Below are 15,776 nucleotides of genomic sequence, written 5' to 3' on the forward strand. Positions count from 1 at the left end.
GTTCTGTTTCTACATTTTTCACAAGTCTTAAAGCAATACTTCGATCAGTTCCTAAAGATTAGTTGTTTATGCATTAGAGCGTTAAATGAGGCACCATACCATACCTCTGCTGTCCGCAGTTCGTGGTCGCGTTCGCGCTTCCCGAGCCACGGTGCCGGGTTCGATTCCCGTCGGGGTCAGAGACTTTCACCTGCCTAGAGATGACTGGGTGGTTGTGTTGTTTTCATTATTTCATCGTTATTGATGAGAGGGGCGAGATTGGACTGAGCAACAGTTGGGAAATTGTACGGGCGCTGATAACCGCGCAGCTGGGTGCCCCACATACCAAACATCATCATCATCGTAACTCTATTGCACAAATTACAGTTTTTCTATTATGTCCTCTAGAAACTGTACGTTCCCTAAATTACACACTGTCTGTAAATTCTCACAAAGTGACGGAAAGTCTAACCTGCAGTATTTCATGTTTTCAGACAGTTATTTTCCAAAGATTCATGCCGTAACAGTACAGTCGAGTCTTCATTAACTACACAGTTTAAACAAAATTCGTTTAAGAAAGGGAATATATTAGTGATAAAAACAAGTGTAATTATATTTCTATTTATGAAATAGATATTAAGCTTAAATATAGACATCAATTTTGTTTCGTTTTTGTTTTCTTACATGCGAAACCCAATAGTTACTAGCCGCATTTGTCTTTGTTACGTCTACATATGGATCTGATCTGCTTGCATAGCCACGGTATGGATTGTTTGGACTAACACGAGAGCGATGAAACTTGAATAGCGCGGTGTAAACAACTCATGCTGCCAACTACACCCTGCCCCGTATACGTCAGAGACTTTGTTGTTGTGGCGTGTCGATCTCAGCATGGACTGTGTGATGTTATCTGTGTCATCTGTCATTCGAGCGAGGTTAGGGAGGTGGAACATATATGTGGTACGTGAGGAAATGGAAGGTGTGATAGATGAATAGTGAAGAGAAAGGAGGCGACGAAAAGCGTGAGTAATGATTTATTAATCGAATCACATTTTAGTATGTGGGATCAAATTAGAATGGCTGTGCATTAGAAATAGCTTGTGTTCGAAGAGCTTTCAAAGGACGTTTCCTTTCATATGTTTACATGCTGTAGAAGCGTGTATAGCGAAGTAATATACTGCTTCAACAAGTTATTATGTAAATTTTGCGTAAGAAGGGTCAGACACTGAACGGTAGTTACACCTTTTATACTCAAAAGGTGTTTCATTGCAGGATGACCTGACTTCACGGAAGAAAAGTGAACTAATAACTGTATGTGTGGTAGGATACCAAATGTCAGGCGGTCCGTACCACCCCTCTGAAAATCCGGGGTCAGAAGGAGCACCTGGAGATGGTGCTCTTCAGCCACGCAATCCACTACTGTGTTTCCTATGTGATGACTATTATAGTGAGCCATGTTTGCTTGCTTGTTACCACACCTTCTGTGCAAGATGTCTAAGAGGGAGAGATGCAGATTCAAAAATATCGTGCCCATTATGTGGGTAAGTATATTGTTTTGTAGCGCCCAATAGTTATATAGTTATAGAAATCTTTTTCTCCATTAAAAACTTTTTTAGTAAACATTTTTGAAGTTTGGCATCATGTTCTACCAGTATGAAATTAATGTAAATTTTATGTTGTGTTAGTGTGGGTGGATTTATAAGGTATATTGTAAATGTGATACTTTAAATACTGGAAGTGCCACATTTAGTAACATTGTTGTTACTGATCTGCCTAATGAGGTAATAGGAAAGAAAAACTCTTGGTTATATAGAAAATGTTCTGTGAAGCTGAGATTTTTTGTTGAGGTTTTAACAATGTTGGATACTACATTGTGGCTGGTATCATTGTAGTGGAAATAGATCACCGCTACCCCAGGTTTGACGGAAAAATTGCTAGTCCTGTGGTATTAAATCATTGTAAAACTTGCCATTCCATATTAACCAACTTTATACAAGTGATAAACTAAAACCTTAAATTTTCACAGGCAAGCTTTTGTCTGTAACCACCAATGATGGTTTTTCATGTAGGGTGTAAGGTTTTAATGACTTCATAAATTTAATGGTGCATAGTTGAGTTTAGTTTCTCAAAACTAGTTAGAATTTTCATGCACAGTGTACTTGACATTTGTAATAGTAGGACCATACAGACTGTAACAGATCCATTCAGTTTTCATTTTGTTCTATGATGATAAATAACTGTATTGCTGAAGAGTTTTTCTTATATTAAGGGATAACTGTAACTGGCATTAACATTGTGGGTTTTGTTAATGTTTAGTTCTGTTAAATAATTTAGTAGGGCTGCATTAGGGGACCTATACTAAATTTGCTGTCAGTAGAGCTTGAGCAGATAAACTACAAAGTACCACACTTACCAGAAGTTGTATTAGCAATTTTGAAATGTTATTACTATATAGTTGTCTTCTGATTTTTCAGAAGCTAATGTCTTATTTCTAGAAAGTTAATTTTACTTAGTTATGAAAGTAGTTTTGTAAACTTGCGTTTGTGACCTCCATAGACAATGGATTCATTGTTGATTATTTTTCTGCAGTGAGTTTTGCATTTTCTCTAACAATATTTCAAAAACCTGATCACCAATAAGTTAAGGTGCTTTAACTTGAAAGAATTAAACTGCCATTATCAGGGTTAATGGTATTAGTCAGTTAATGGCATCATATAGCCATTTTACAGCACTGACTTTCCATTAATTGGAGTGCTCACTTGATATTCCACTAGAAGAGCCATTTTGCAATTAGTCATGTGCTCACGTAATAAATGGACGTTGCTAGTGCCACATTATACATGTTTTCTGTTTGTCACAGCTATCTATCTTTTAGGCAAGGCTGTCAAAATCTTCATTTTTATTCTGCCCAAATTACTGTAGGGTACATTAGGATCATGGATAATCAAAGGATGACATGGTGAAAGGTAATGTTGCAAGATAGTACAACAGAAGTATTATCAGTATGTCTTCATGTTTAAGATTTAAAAGATCAGTAGTCATTTTATGCTGAAGTCACAAAGGAGAGATTAGGGGAAGGATTTAAGACACTTTTGGTCCAGATTCACCCCAAACCTGGCCTCCCCTTGGCTTTGAAAATGCTGCTCTTCAGTTGCTTCTTTTGTAGAAAATGGCAGTCTTCATTGTTTAAAATATTTATCTATAATCCTGAGAGTAGAAATTGCGATATAGGGACGGAATTAGCTTTAAGGAAATTCCCATCCAGTGCCTATAGTAAAATGAGTACTTTATTCCTCATGATTTCACTGTTGTGCTGAGTGACAGGTAATTGTTGTTTATCCTGGCATTCACAGTAATCATTTAAGTTATTTATTTGCTTACTAAAATTTCCTTAATGGATAAAAAATTTCAAGATGTCAAATACTTTCATACTTGTTAAGCAACAAATTTGCTGCTTGGTATACTTGCCAGAGCAACTGAATTAATTCAGGAGTCACTCACTGTATGGTGTTCTCATGTTATGATTATTGCAGATAGTGATAAGAGAATCATGTACCAATGAAAAGTCCTGTACAAATAACCAGTAAAATCTGTGGACAGCTACTGTTTGATAAAAGTAACTGGGCACTATTAGTGGACATCAGTGTGATGTGTGCACCCTTTGCCTTTGTGACAGCTTGAATTCTGCTGGGGACACTTTGTGAGGTGTGTGATTTTTTAGAGGAATGACAGGCCTATTATTCCTAAAGAACGAAGACCAGAAAAGGTACTGATGTTGGACACTAGGTTCTGAAGTCAACCTTCTCCCATCCCAGACATGTTCCATTGGGTTCAGGTTGGGACTCTGGTCGGGTCAGTTCATTGCAGGAACGTTATTGGGAAAAAATTCTGACAAAAGCTGTTTTGCGAGAATGCATTATCGTGCTCAAACAACCAACCATTCTCCATATGGTTCCTCTACTGTACGCAGTACACAACACAGAAAACTGTATTCATACCCTTCATTTAGTGTCTTGAGTCCACTAAGGGGTCCACACCTCCAAACCAAGCCTTCTTTGTATGTCTGTGTCAGCAATACTTGTGGTAGCAACAAATTTTCTCCAGAAATTTGCCAAACTCACTCCTCTATAGGATTACCACAGAGTATAGTGTCATCACCCCAAATCTATAGGTTTCCAGTCAGCCACTGTCCAGTGGCATAGCTCTTTAGACCACCACAGTCATTGCTTAAAATTGACTTCAGAAATGCTGTTTATGAGGAGCTCTTCAACCATTGTATGCCATTTATTTTTATTTTTTTAAACTTGCTGAGTAGTCATTGCTAGTTGGACTGGTAGTAACACTTCAAAACTCAAATGATTCCTTCTGCTGGTATCATTTGATTTGTTGAGTCACACTTTCAGTGCTTGACAGGCTGTGTTCTTTAGTACATGAGGTTCGTCTGGTCTTTGATTGGATGTGGTTGTTCCAGTGTTTCCACTTGTCATATCACCTACAATTGACTTTCGTAGCTTTAAAAGGATTGAAACATGTTGAATGAAATGTTGCTGCTGGATTTATTACTCGGATAACATCCAATGGCTGGTTCACATTGTCACTGAGATCCCCTAATTGACACATTCTGCTGTTAATGCTTCTGGTGGGTCTGCCACTTGTGACATCTTGTAGTTAACTCTGAATTATATAGGTGTGTCTGGTTACTTTTGATCGAGTAATATATGTTAAAAGTTATGATGAAGCAATGTATGGAGTCTGCTGCCTAAGCCATTAGCTGCGGGTGCTGACACTGGGAGAATTCAGTTGTACTTATTAAAACTGCTCCTATTAGTTTGAAGAAAGTGAATTAGAAAGCTATTAAAGATCATTTTAAGTTGGCCAGTACCTCAGGTGTTTCATATTGTATATGTTAGGTGCTTTGGTAAACATACTGTAGGTCAGGTGTGGTTTTAGTGCAATTGTTAATTACATAATTCCTTAACTTTATCTTTGAATTCAGTATTGCTTCTGTTGATAAATTGACAGAAATTTCATCTGCATCATAGCATCATCAACTGAGCTCAGCACTTGTAATTGTTCAGGATGTTGTAAAAATTAGTCTTGATGTAACCTAAGAAGGAAAAAAAAGTGATCACATCTGAAAAATTGGTCATAATGTGGTAGATACTCTCATAATGAGAAATTCTCATGCAAAAATTAAGGAATTTATAGTAACCTGATGGTGTACATTCTTCCTGAAAATGTCTAGCAGTTTTCATTTTCATCAGGAAGTATCTTCAAATATATTGAGGCACTGTGTGTTCACTATTCTGTGAGAGAGGAAAAAAAACTGTGCTGCAGTGTGACAATATTTCCTTGTGTTTTAACCATTGATGGTTTTTCATTACACCAGTCTATTGCTCATATCAAATTTTTGAGTAATGTGTTGTTCCCACATGTGTGATAACAAAGCTTCAACTCCTTTTACACTCACTCTGGCACTTATGGCTGCTGGGAAGCTTCATGAAATAATGGGCTGATCTCCCTGGCCGACAGGGAGGATAACTACCATATATAGTATGAAAATTCTTATATGGTGTTAAATTTTAGAATGTTTATGGAAATCAGTATGGGTGCTACCAGTGACAGCAGGTTTTAGAACTTATTCTAGTGCATATGGTGGTCTGAATCAGTGGTGCTGTTCTGAGAATATGAACTCGGTGCATTTTGCTAAAACAAAACTCAAACTGGCTGTAAGTTGTCTCAATAAATTTAATAAGTCCTCAAAATACTTTTCATGTTAATTCAGGTGTATCAGCTGGTCATCATAAAATACTTAAAGCCAATTTCCATAGTGGAATTACTACTGACCTCTTGTATTACATTTGAACTGGCCAGTACAGTGAGGACTTCATGTTATGTCAAGAGACAGGGCATGAGGTCCTGTATGTGAAGTGACTGAAAACACACATCGAAATCTCCACATTTCTCATTCTTTGCTATGTGAAGCTCTCCAAATTGATGAGGTCCAGTCCACTGGTCATTTCCCCAACACTTGTCATAAATCATGATCTTCATTTTGATGCTCTTGTATTGTTGCTGCATTTGTAAATAAGTTATCTTTATTTCTGAGATGTTAATGAGGCTTGAAAGTAAATTTTTGCAACTTAGTGTAGGCTGACATATGTTATATTATGTATTTTGAGATTTAGAATACTATATGCTAATCAAATGAGAATTGTTAACTTTTGCTCAGATTCAGAAAGTTCTTATTCATGTGGATGTCTGTAAGGGAATAATTAAAGTGCACTTGGAACACTTGAGTTTTTCTTTATTCTTCAGTATCAGATTTTAGCTATTTAGATTTATTATTTTATATATTTATCTTTTTAAATTTTAATGTGATGAGCTGTCTTATACTTTCGTGAATTTTTGTTAATTTGTTTGTGAAATAAATTATTTGCTATGTTTCTTTTTGTTTGCTTCACTTTAATTTCCTTGAGATGCCTGATGCAATTCTTTCCCACCAATTCCTTACTGTTACCATTTCTATATGCTTTACAAATTTTAAGCAAATGCATTAAGAGTTACTAATAACAAAATTGCTTAAATTTAAAATGTGTAGGTACTTCAGTGTGCTAAATGGTTTTGTTTCATTTTACATCAATTACTTAGGAGTGAGATCTTGAAGTAAGATTTTGCGGGCCCAGAAATCTGAGAGAATTTGGAAACATTCTTCGTACAGGATAAAAAGTAGTAATACAACAACAAAATTATTCTACTAAAAAAATCTGCTACTTAATGTAAATTAGTGTATACAGAGTTTCAGCAGCCCAGTAAAATCTTCAGATGCTCAAATAAGTCGTTCTTTAACAGTAAGGTTGTAGTTAAACATGAGAGCTGGTTATGTTGCCACTGTAAAAATGAATGTGGTGTTGACAAGTGGCATTAAATCACCTAACAGCATAAGTGATACTACCATCAGAAAGTTACATCAGTGTTAGCAATGAATGACTAATGCAATGTTGAGCTAATTTAATGAAATACAGAAATATAGACCTCAAAGTTAATTTGTAATGTGGGGAAGATAATGTCAACTGAAAGAGCATGTTGAAACATATTTGGGAGCATGATGCATGAGTTCTAGTAAAGCAACTATTACTTTTTGTTCAGTTGTTTTCTGCACTTGGTGTTAATGTTATGCAATGGTGTAAAATTTATGGCATGACTACTGTATTGTCATTGGTGAAATTCACATATCATGGGGAACTGTTTGGCAAGGTGATGCATACTCTCTTCTGCAAGAGTGTGTGTGTGTGTGTGTGTGTGTGTGTGTGTGTGTGTGTGGGGGGGGGGGGGTTGGTTGGTTTGAAGAACAACCTATAGCCTGTCCAAGAAAATGTCATGAAGTGAAGTTGAAGTAATTTAATGGAAACCAGGGAAACTCTTTCTTTGAATCCAACATCTCATGTATTTACAGTATGCTACTTAACTAGAAAGGGTTGTTTGTGACAGTAATGAGGACTTGAAACACACAAGGGTGCTAATAAAATGTTTGTGCAAGGTCATACAGAAAAACATCTGATAATTACTTTGTCGTAAATGGAAATTTTTAAAAACATTTATGCATTTAAACATTATGAATTAAGAATTGGTTGTCTGGAGTGAAGTATCATAACTTTTGGTTACTGCAGATGATTCAGGATAAATGCTGTTCTGAGAAGTTATTTGTAGTGTCATAAACTGCAAGAAATATAAATTCAACTGACACATCGTAAAAGGTTTGTAATAACCCTTATGACTTAGTTCAAAAAATGAAACTGGATTTTCTGTGTTTAGAAACTGTAACAGTTTACATTGTATAAATACTTTGAATTTATCAGGCAGAAGCACTAGACAGTTTTTACACAGTCTATCTCCACATAACTTTCTCCATGGGGTGCCACAGTATCCTAGCACTAGCCCTGCAGCCAGAGAAATTTGCCTGAAACTGAGAACTGCAGAGGCCTAGTTATTGGTATGGCCTTCCAAGTTAGATCCCAACAGATGAACCAGAAAATTACCCAGTGTTGCACTTTGTCCTGTGCACCTTAACCATTCACAACATAGCCGTAAGAGACAGTGACACAAGCATGTGTCACTTTATTAAAAGGCACGGGACTAATAACTGTCCAGCTTCTCAGGCAGCATGGTGAGTAGACATCTGCAACCTTGCAGACAGAGCACATTACTTTCTGTGATAGAAAACTGACACTACCATAACAGGATGACCCTCTGCCATAACATGTTCAGAAAGTGAACTGATTGTGTGGATATCTTAGATGGTTAGAACAATTGGAGTTGGCCTGAATTTTGTGTATGTCCTGCTCTGCACAGGACTTCCCTCACCCAACTGTTTGGGCCTTGGAGGCTAATGTACCAAGGGTAGGTCTGGCAAAGTCCCTATTGCCAAATGAGAGTTCATGAGATGTTAAAGCATATCAGATGTAGTGGACAGGGGGAATTCCCACAACACTGGGCACAGCCAGCTACTCTTGTGTCTGCATTTTGGTGCTCCAAGTGTGGTAAAAACAAAATTGGTATTGAACTGAATAACAGAGTGCTAGATTATTAGGATATCAAAGGTGTGAAGAAAGGAAGAGGATGAGATAGAGCTTCAATCAGCAAATTTCTATGTGGCACAATTTGTACTAAGTAACTTTCATTATAATTTTGAAAAATTAAATTACTGCTACTAAAGGAATCTGATAATAGTTAGAACAGTACTAGAAATAAGATACTAATTAAAAATAGTAAAAACTTTGTTTCAACAGTCTCTAATGAAATTTTAGATCTTAGGAGATACAATGCAAATTTAATGCAAAAATGGTAGAAAAGTGACATTAGTAGTGAGCTTCGAACTTCAATATCAGGAATGATAAAGGAGGCTTTCTAGTGCAATTTGCTGAGAACAAAGTGTACATCCTAAACACATTTTTCAAGATCAACCTTTGCAGGAAATGGAATTAAAACTGTGATAGACTGTGTGCCGCCAAAGAACACATTTTGCAGTGTGTCTACCTTACACCTGATTCTGGATTTCTGGTCACAACAGGTAAAGAAAATTGGACACTGTCCAATTCACTGATTAATAAAATATGTATGAAAGGGAAATGCCAATTAAAATTAACTAATTTAAGCCACTAGAGAATAAAAAACTGTGGCCTCATGAGAAATTGTACAGTAACATATATTATACTGGAAACAGCTTGAGGTGAAGTAAAACTGAAGCATGTTTGGCTTTCGTGTCTTTGAGGACACGGCAGAGATGAAATGCTAGAAGTGTGTAAAACGTTCCATAGAATTATCTAAAACAAAAGCATTCAGAAAAGTTTGAGATGTCTGATAGTATGGGAGAATAAGGGGGGTGTTGGATAGCAGCCAGAGTACAAAGAAAACGAAACACACTTGAGTTTGGTAGACATAGCACACCAGTCACATGGCAGTTACAACAAACTGGGAAACCATACTAAAGGTGTCTAGAGATTTATCAAAACTCTATGGTGGACCAAAGAAACACCCTTAGGTGAGACTGAATGCTTTCTGCAAGTACTACCAGAAGAATGGTAAGCAATTTGGCACAGAGAGAAACCACTTGGAAACAATGGAATACCTAAAGAACTATAGTCACATTATGTATTTTTCTTTGTATGTAAGATTTTTACAAAAACTGTTACCAGTTTAGAACCAGTGGAAGAAAAGCTGCCCTTATAAGTAGTACAACACAGTGGATCTTCTACAGTTTGTATGGGTTTTATAGACTATAAGAGAATATTTGACTATCACAGTAGGTCTTGAGAACTAACGAACAGTATCGACGTCAGCTTCAATTTTATTTCAGAGGAAGAAGTTGGGCAAAGGGACTAAGTTTCATCCAAATTGTTTCTTGATGCCTTGGCGGAGATCTACAAAGCATTGAAATGAGATGGAGAAATACACACACATAGATTTTTACAGCCTTTGGTTTGTAGGTGTCCTTGTAATTTTATCTAGTATGACTTATGCAGAGAATGGAGGAATTGAACAGCACAAGTACAAAATTATGTGGGAAGATTAATTACAATAAGACCAAAATGTTACAATGAGTAAGCCAGTGGGATAATGGTTAAGGGTTAATAATAAAGTTAGAGAAGTAGTTAAATTTGTATACTTAGGAAAAACAATCAGGTGGTGGACACTTACAGAAATAACTGAGTGAAAATGATTTGTAGTTAATTTATGAACATGAATGCTTTATTCAGAAGTGAATACCCGATATGACATGAACAGAAAGTCTACAACCAGTGAATACTGTCATTGTTAGCTAATGGAAGTGACACAGATGTTAACTGCTTTATATATATATATATATATATATATATATATATATAAAACACTATAAAAGTATACTTTCCGCTCCCAGGATTGGAATGACTCCTTACCCTCTCCCTTAAAACCCACATCCTTTCGTCTTTCCCTCTCCTTCCCTCTTTCCTAATGAGGCAACAGTTTGTTGCGAAAGCCTGAATTTTGTGTGTATGTTTGTGTTTGTTTGTGTGTCTGTTGACCTGCCAGCACTTTCGTTTGGTAAGTCACTACATCTTTGTTTTTATATATATATATATATATATATATATATATATATATATATATATATATATGGGTTGCCTAGTAATGGAATTGTGCATTAAAAGAAGGTACAACAACAACTGGATAGGAGGAAAGACAGTTGTTCAGGATGGGATATCTACTGTTATGAAACTGAAATGTAAATGTGCTGGGCATTCAGTATTGTGGAATGGGAGACAAGCTAAGGAAATTCTGTGTTGGATTCCTCATGTCAAGACCAGTCGTACAGGATGCCCTAATGGATAAATGGATGGTGGTAGTTAAATTTGACATTTATAAATATTGTGCTGTGAACATACCCAGTATCCAGTTAGCTTTCTCTGACTGCATTTAGTGCTGTTTCTTGTATTATTCTTAGGCTAAGAATCTACTTTTTGCACCCATTGGCAGGATTTGATAGTTTTTGGTAAACACAAAATCCCAACTTCTAACAGTCCTTTACTCTCACACAAAAATCGTGGTGTACAAAAATTTCAGGATATATGGTGACAAAGTTTGGACAATGGATTCAGCACTGAAAGAATGTTGAATTCAGTGTCTCACCTGTTGGACCTGCATCTTAAAGATTCCTCAAATTTCTCAAGACAGAACTGTGGTGGACCAACATTTTCAGTGAAACTATTTCTGATTCTCAGAACAACAAAGTAGGAAGAGTTATTTGTATGTAATTATTTCATGGGTTTTTATACTTTGACCCAACTATAAATGTGCTTAAAGAAGGCAGTTCTTTATGTGGACATTGGTTTGGACATGGAAAGTTTTAGCTTTTTCCTGTTGCAAGTTTTATGCATTTGCCCTTATTACACCCATGAACTAACTTACCCTGCTAAGTTTCTACCACTTAATGTGAGATTTTATCATGACACTATTGCTATTTTTCATAAACAGAAAGTATTACAGTAATAATACAAAAAACTTCTCATCTATAGGTACCATCTATTGAAAGACGTATAGAGAGAATAAATAGTTTGTACACTCCTGTGTGTGCTAATTGGAGTGTAGAAGCAGCAAGAAAAGAACCTGGGAAAAGTTAACCTAAATTTCATTTGCTTTAGATTTTTCATAGTTTCTATCACACAAAATGAATAAGAACTAATTTGTATGACAGCAATGAACAGTCTTTATCCTTACCTCTCTTCCCCAATAGAAATAAATAAATTCACGTAAAACTATACTTTTATAGTGTTTTATATCTAACAAAAATGGAAAACCTGGGGTGATTAAATGACTTTAATAGTATGTGGTGAAGCATCTTACACAAAGCAAACTTAATGTGAATGAGGCAGTTTGTACCTTATTGTGACAAATTGCTAAGAATTGCAAAATGTTACCCAGATTTCCTAGTATTTTCCACTTTGAGAATGGTTTTATTGCAAACTGTATTAACAATGCAGTTTAACTTGTAGTGACACATCTTAAAATTTACTCAGTGGATGCTGTATGTACTATTGTGTCCAGTTCAGATAGTTCATAGTTTATGCAGCAATAATGTCTGATAAACTGTTTTAATTTATGTTACCATCATTGAGAGCAATGTGAAGGGTTTGATTTGTTAGTGGCAACAAAGTGTGTGGCAACAAACTAGTTTGATGGTACTTTTGGAGTGATAGGAACTGTGGAATGTACGATCTGTACCATGTCCTAAAACAATGATTGGGTTGTGTGTAAGTGTAATTGAAGTCACAAAATGAATTAAAAAAAAAAGAAAACCTGTAGAAGTGTTTCAGCTGAAACTGACTACAGAAGTTATTTACAGATTGGTCTCTCATTTATTTTTAGGAATACTTTCTTTTTGGCTGCACATTGAGAAAGTGTAAGGTGACTCAGCTGTGCCTGTGGGTGAAAAATAATGAGAATGCTTTTTCCATTTGAATGTGGTTTGTCTTGTTCTCTGTATAAAAAATAGTTGTTAAAATGACATGACATTGTTCCATTATTATTATTATTATTATTATTATTATTATTATTATTATTCTCGATATTATAAATGGAATAAACATATTAACTGGTAATCATACAGACAGAAATTTTATTTAGGTGAATATTCATATTCAAGTAACACGTAGTCTGAGATATAAACATAGACTATACCTGTAATAGAGCAGGGCAACACAGTTGATATTTACTCTTTCATCAGTCATACAACACTATGGATAGACTTCACAGTGTGAAGGTGTATGCAGCTTTATTTCTGAAGTGAGCAGAGTGGCAGGAAACTAAGGTTTCTCATAGTTTAGTGCCATTTCTGGATATGTTATAAGCATGGGTATGTTATATATATATATATATATATATATATATATATATATATATATATATATATATATATATATGAGTAATGTAACAGTTAACTTGTTTTTGATACACCTGTACACTTTGTCAACTAAGGTATTTACTAATAGTCCATATAGCCATGTGTGGATGATACTCTTAACTACTGTGCTGACATTTTGCACGTGTTTGGCCTCTCCACATAAGTCTTTTCCATCAAATATTGAAATGTTGCTTAAATAATGAGTGAGAAATTAACCTTTCATTCAGACTAATATCCAAATCACCATCTGGTTATGTAGGTTTGGGTTTTCCATGGTTTCCTGAAATTGAGGCAAACACCAAAGTGGTTCCTCAGAAAAAGAGGACAATTTCCTTTCGCTACCTTTGCACTATCAGATTTTGTTCTCTCTCTCTCTCTCTCTCTCTCTCTCTCTCTCTCTCTCTCTCTCTCTCATATGACCTCACCAATAGGGCATTAAACTGTACTCTTCCTTCCATGTTTCAGTAGGAAAGTACCAAAGGAAAGTGTAGTGAGAGCTTTTACTGAAGTTCATAGTTTTACATTTTAATAAACCAACGTATATTTCTACTTCCGATGATTTCATGTGTGACACAGCTCATGAGGTTTCACACACAGATAATCATGCATACAGTGTATGTATGATAACCACTGTGTGTGAATGTTAATATTGAATTCTTGACAAAGTTGAATACCACAATATAGTAAAAAGATCTGATTTGTCGTAAGGGTTATTTTCAGTGCACTCAATGTTACAAAGCTTACGTACCTTCTGTCGCAGTCCGAGAACTGTGTCACCATATATACAGTCTACTGCAGCTTACAAGGGAACCTCCCCATCGCACCCCCCCCCCCCCCCCCTCAGATTTAGTTATAAGTTGGCACAGTTGATAGGCCTTGAAAAACTGAACACAGATCAATCGAGAAAACAGGAAGAAGTTGTGTTGAACTATGAAAAAAAATAAGTAAAATATACAAACTGAGTAGTCCATGTGCAAGATAGGCAACATCAAGGACAATGTGAGCTCAGGAGCGCCGGTCCCTAGGTCGCCGGCACGGTAGCTCAGCGTGTTCGGTCAGAGGGTAACGTGCCCTCTGTAATAAAAAAACTCAGTTAACAAATCAACAACGAACTTAAATGGATGTCGTACAACGTCCGCCCCGAGCAGATGCAACGAAATAAAGCGAACCAAAAAAAAAAGTTAGCGTGAGCAGCTGCAAAACGAGAGGTCCTTGGTTCAAGTCTTCCCTCGAGTGAAAAGTTTACTTTCTTTATTTTCGCAAAGCTATGATCTGTCCGTTCGTTCATTTACGTCTCTGTTCACTGTAATAAGTTTAGTGTCTGTGTTTTGCGACCGCACCGCAAAACCGAGCGATTAGTAGACGAAAGGATGTGCCTCTCGAATGGGAACCGAAAACATTTGTTCGCAACGTCATAGGTCAACCGATTCCTTCACAGGAAATCACGTCTGATATATTCTATACGACACTGGTGACGGCATGTGCGTCACATGACAGGAATATGTTGTGAACAGTGTTTTATTCGTCTCATAACATACAATTTCTAATCATATGATTAGTGTACTGGAGACACGTCAAAAAATGGATAACACAACTTAGGCCTAATTGGTACAAAGAATTTTAACATTAATATAAACTTTTATTTTTCTTTCTTCCCTTTTGTGAAGGACAGCTACATTTACACACAAGACTATATGTAAATTTATCCTGGTCAAATGTTCAGTTCATCCTTCATGAACTCCACAACAGTGTAGTAGCAGCGTTTGACAAGTATATCATATAGCTTTGTTTTCAGTGTCTCTAGGTACATACTCAGAACATTATTTCCTTTTAGCTTGTTCTGAATTTTCATTGCCATATACTGAGGAGACTGCGCATATAGGTTTAAGCGATGAGCATAAGCATAAAATTATCTTTGTTTCTCGTGTTATACGCGTGATTGAAACAGTTTTTCTCGAATGACTAAATTGCTATGTAGAAAGATGATAATATCATAGATGTATAAGGGGGGAACTGTTAATAACTGTTGTTTTTCAAATAGTGGGCGACATTTTGTCCTTGGATGGGCAGTACACATGTTCCTTATTATTCTTTTCTGTAACTTTAGTATGCGCAATATAGTGCTTGAATTTCCCCAAAAAATACCATACCTTACAACTGATTGTCGACCCATCTAACTTGTACACTTGGCGAATGGGTAAAAAGATTCTTTTACTTGCCCGATTTAGGTTTTCTTGTGAATGTGATAATCACTTCCGAAAAAGTGATCGCATCGGACGGACGGAAGGACAGATAATAATTGTGTGAAAATAAAAATTTAACTTTTCACTCGAGGGAAGACTTGAACCAAGGACCGTTCGTTCTGCAGCTGCTCACGCTAACCACGGTACCACGGGGCTCCTGAGATACATTATCCTTTATGTTGCAAATCTTGCGCATGGACTACTCAGTTTGTATATTTTGCTTATTTTTTTCATAGTTCCACACAACTTCTTCCCGTTTTCTCGATTGATCTGTGTTCAGTTTTCAAGGCCTATCCACTGTGCCAACTTATAACTAAATCTGAGGGGGGTACGATGGGGAGGTTCCCTTGTTAGTAGGTGAGCGTTAATGGAGTTCCGAACGGAAAGAGTAAGTGACCTATCAAAGATCTGTGAGTGGGCATGCTGGAAGAGCAGTTCTCGTGAATGGTTTGTATCCGGGTTAGCGTACTCGGTCGTCATACAGATTCATGTTGTCATTGCTCAACAGTAACTTAGTGACGATGGTTGCGTAAATAATCTTTCAAACCTAGTTAAGTAATTTGAGTGTCAATTTGTGTTCAATTTATAGGACAAGGCATGTCCGACAGGCCACCCGG

At 36.4% G+C, this 15,776-nt stretch overlaps 1 protein-coding gene across 1 annotated transcript in view; it reads left to right on the plus strand.

The window, feature by feature from the left end:
• Window positions 1-947: 947 nt before the first annotated feature.
• Window positions 948-15,776, plus strand: part of LOC126471415 (uncharacterized) — a 491,821-nt gene continuing 476,992 nt past the window's right edge. Inside the window, exons 1-2 of the mRNA XM_050099550.1 lie at window positions 948-1,001; window positions 1,238-1,520. Coding sequence (XP_049955507.1) covers window positions 968-1,001; window positions 1,238-1,520 — 317 coding nt within the window. The 5' untranslated portion in view covers window positions 948-967. The remainder of the gene's footprint in view (window positions 1,002-1,237; window positions 1,521-15,776) is intronic.

Source organism: Schistocerca serialis, chromosome 3 (genome assembly GCF_023864345.2).
Source record: "Schistocerca serialis cubense isolate TAMUIC-IGC-003099 chromosome 3, iqSchSeri2.2, whole genome shotgun sequence".
Classification (NCBI taxonomy): Eukaryota; Metazoa; Arthropoda; class Insecta; order Orthoptera; family Acrididae; genus Schistocerca; species Schistocerca serialis.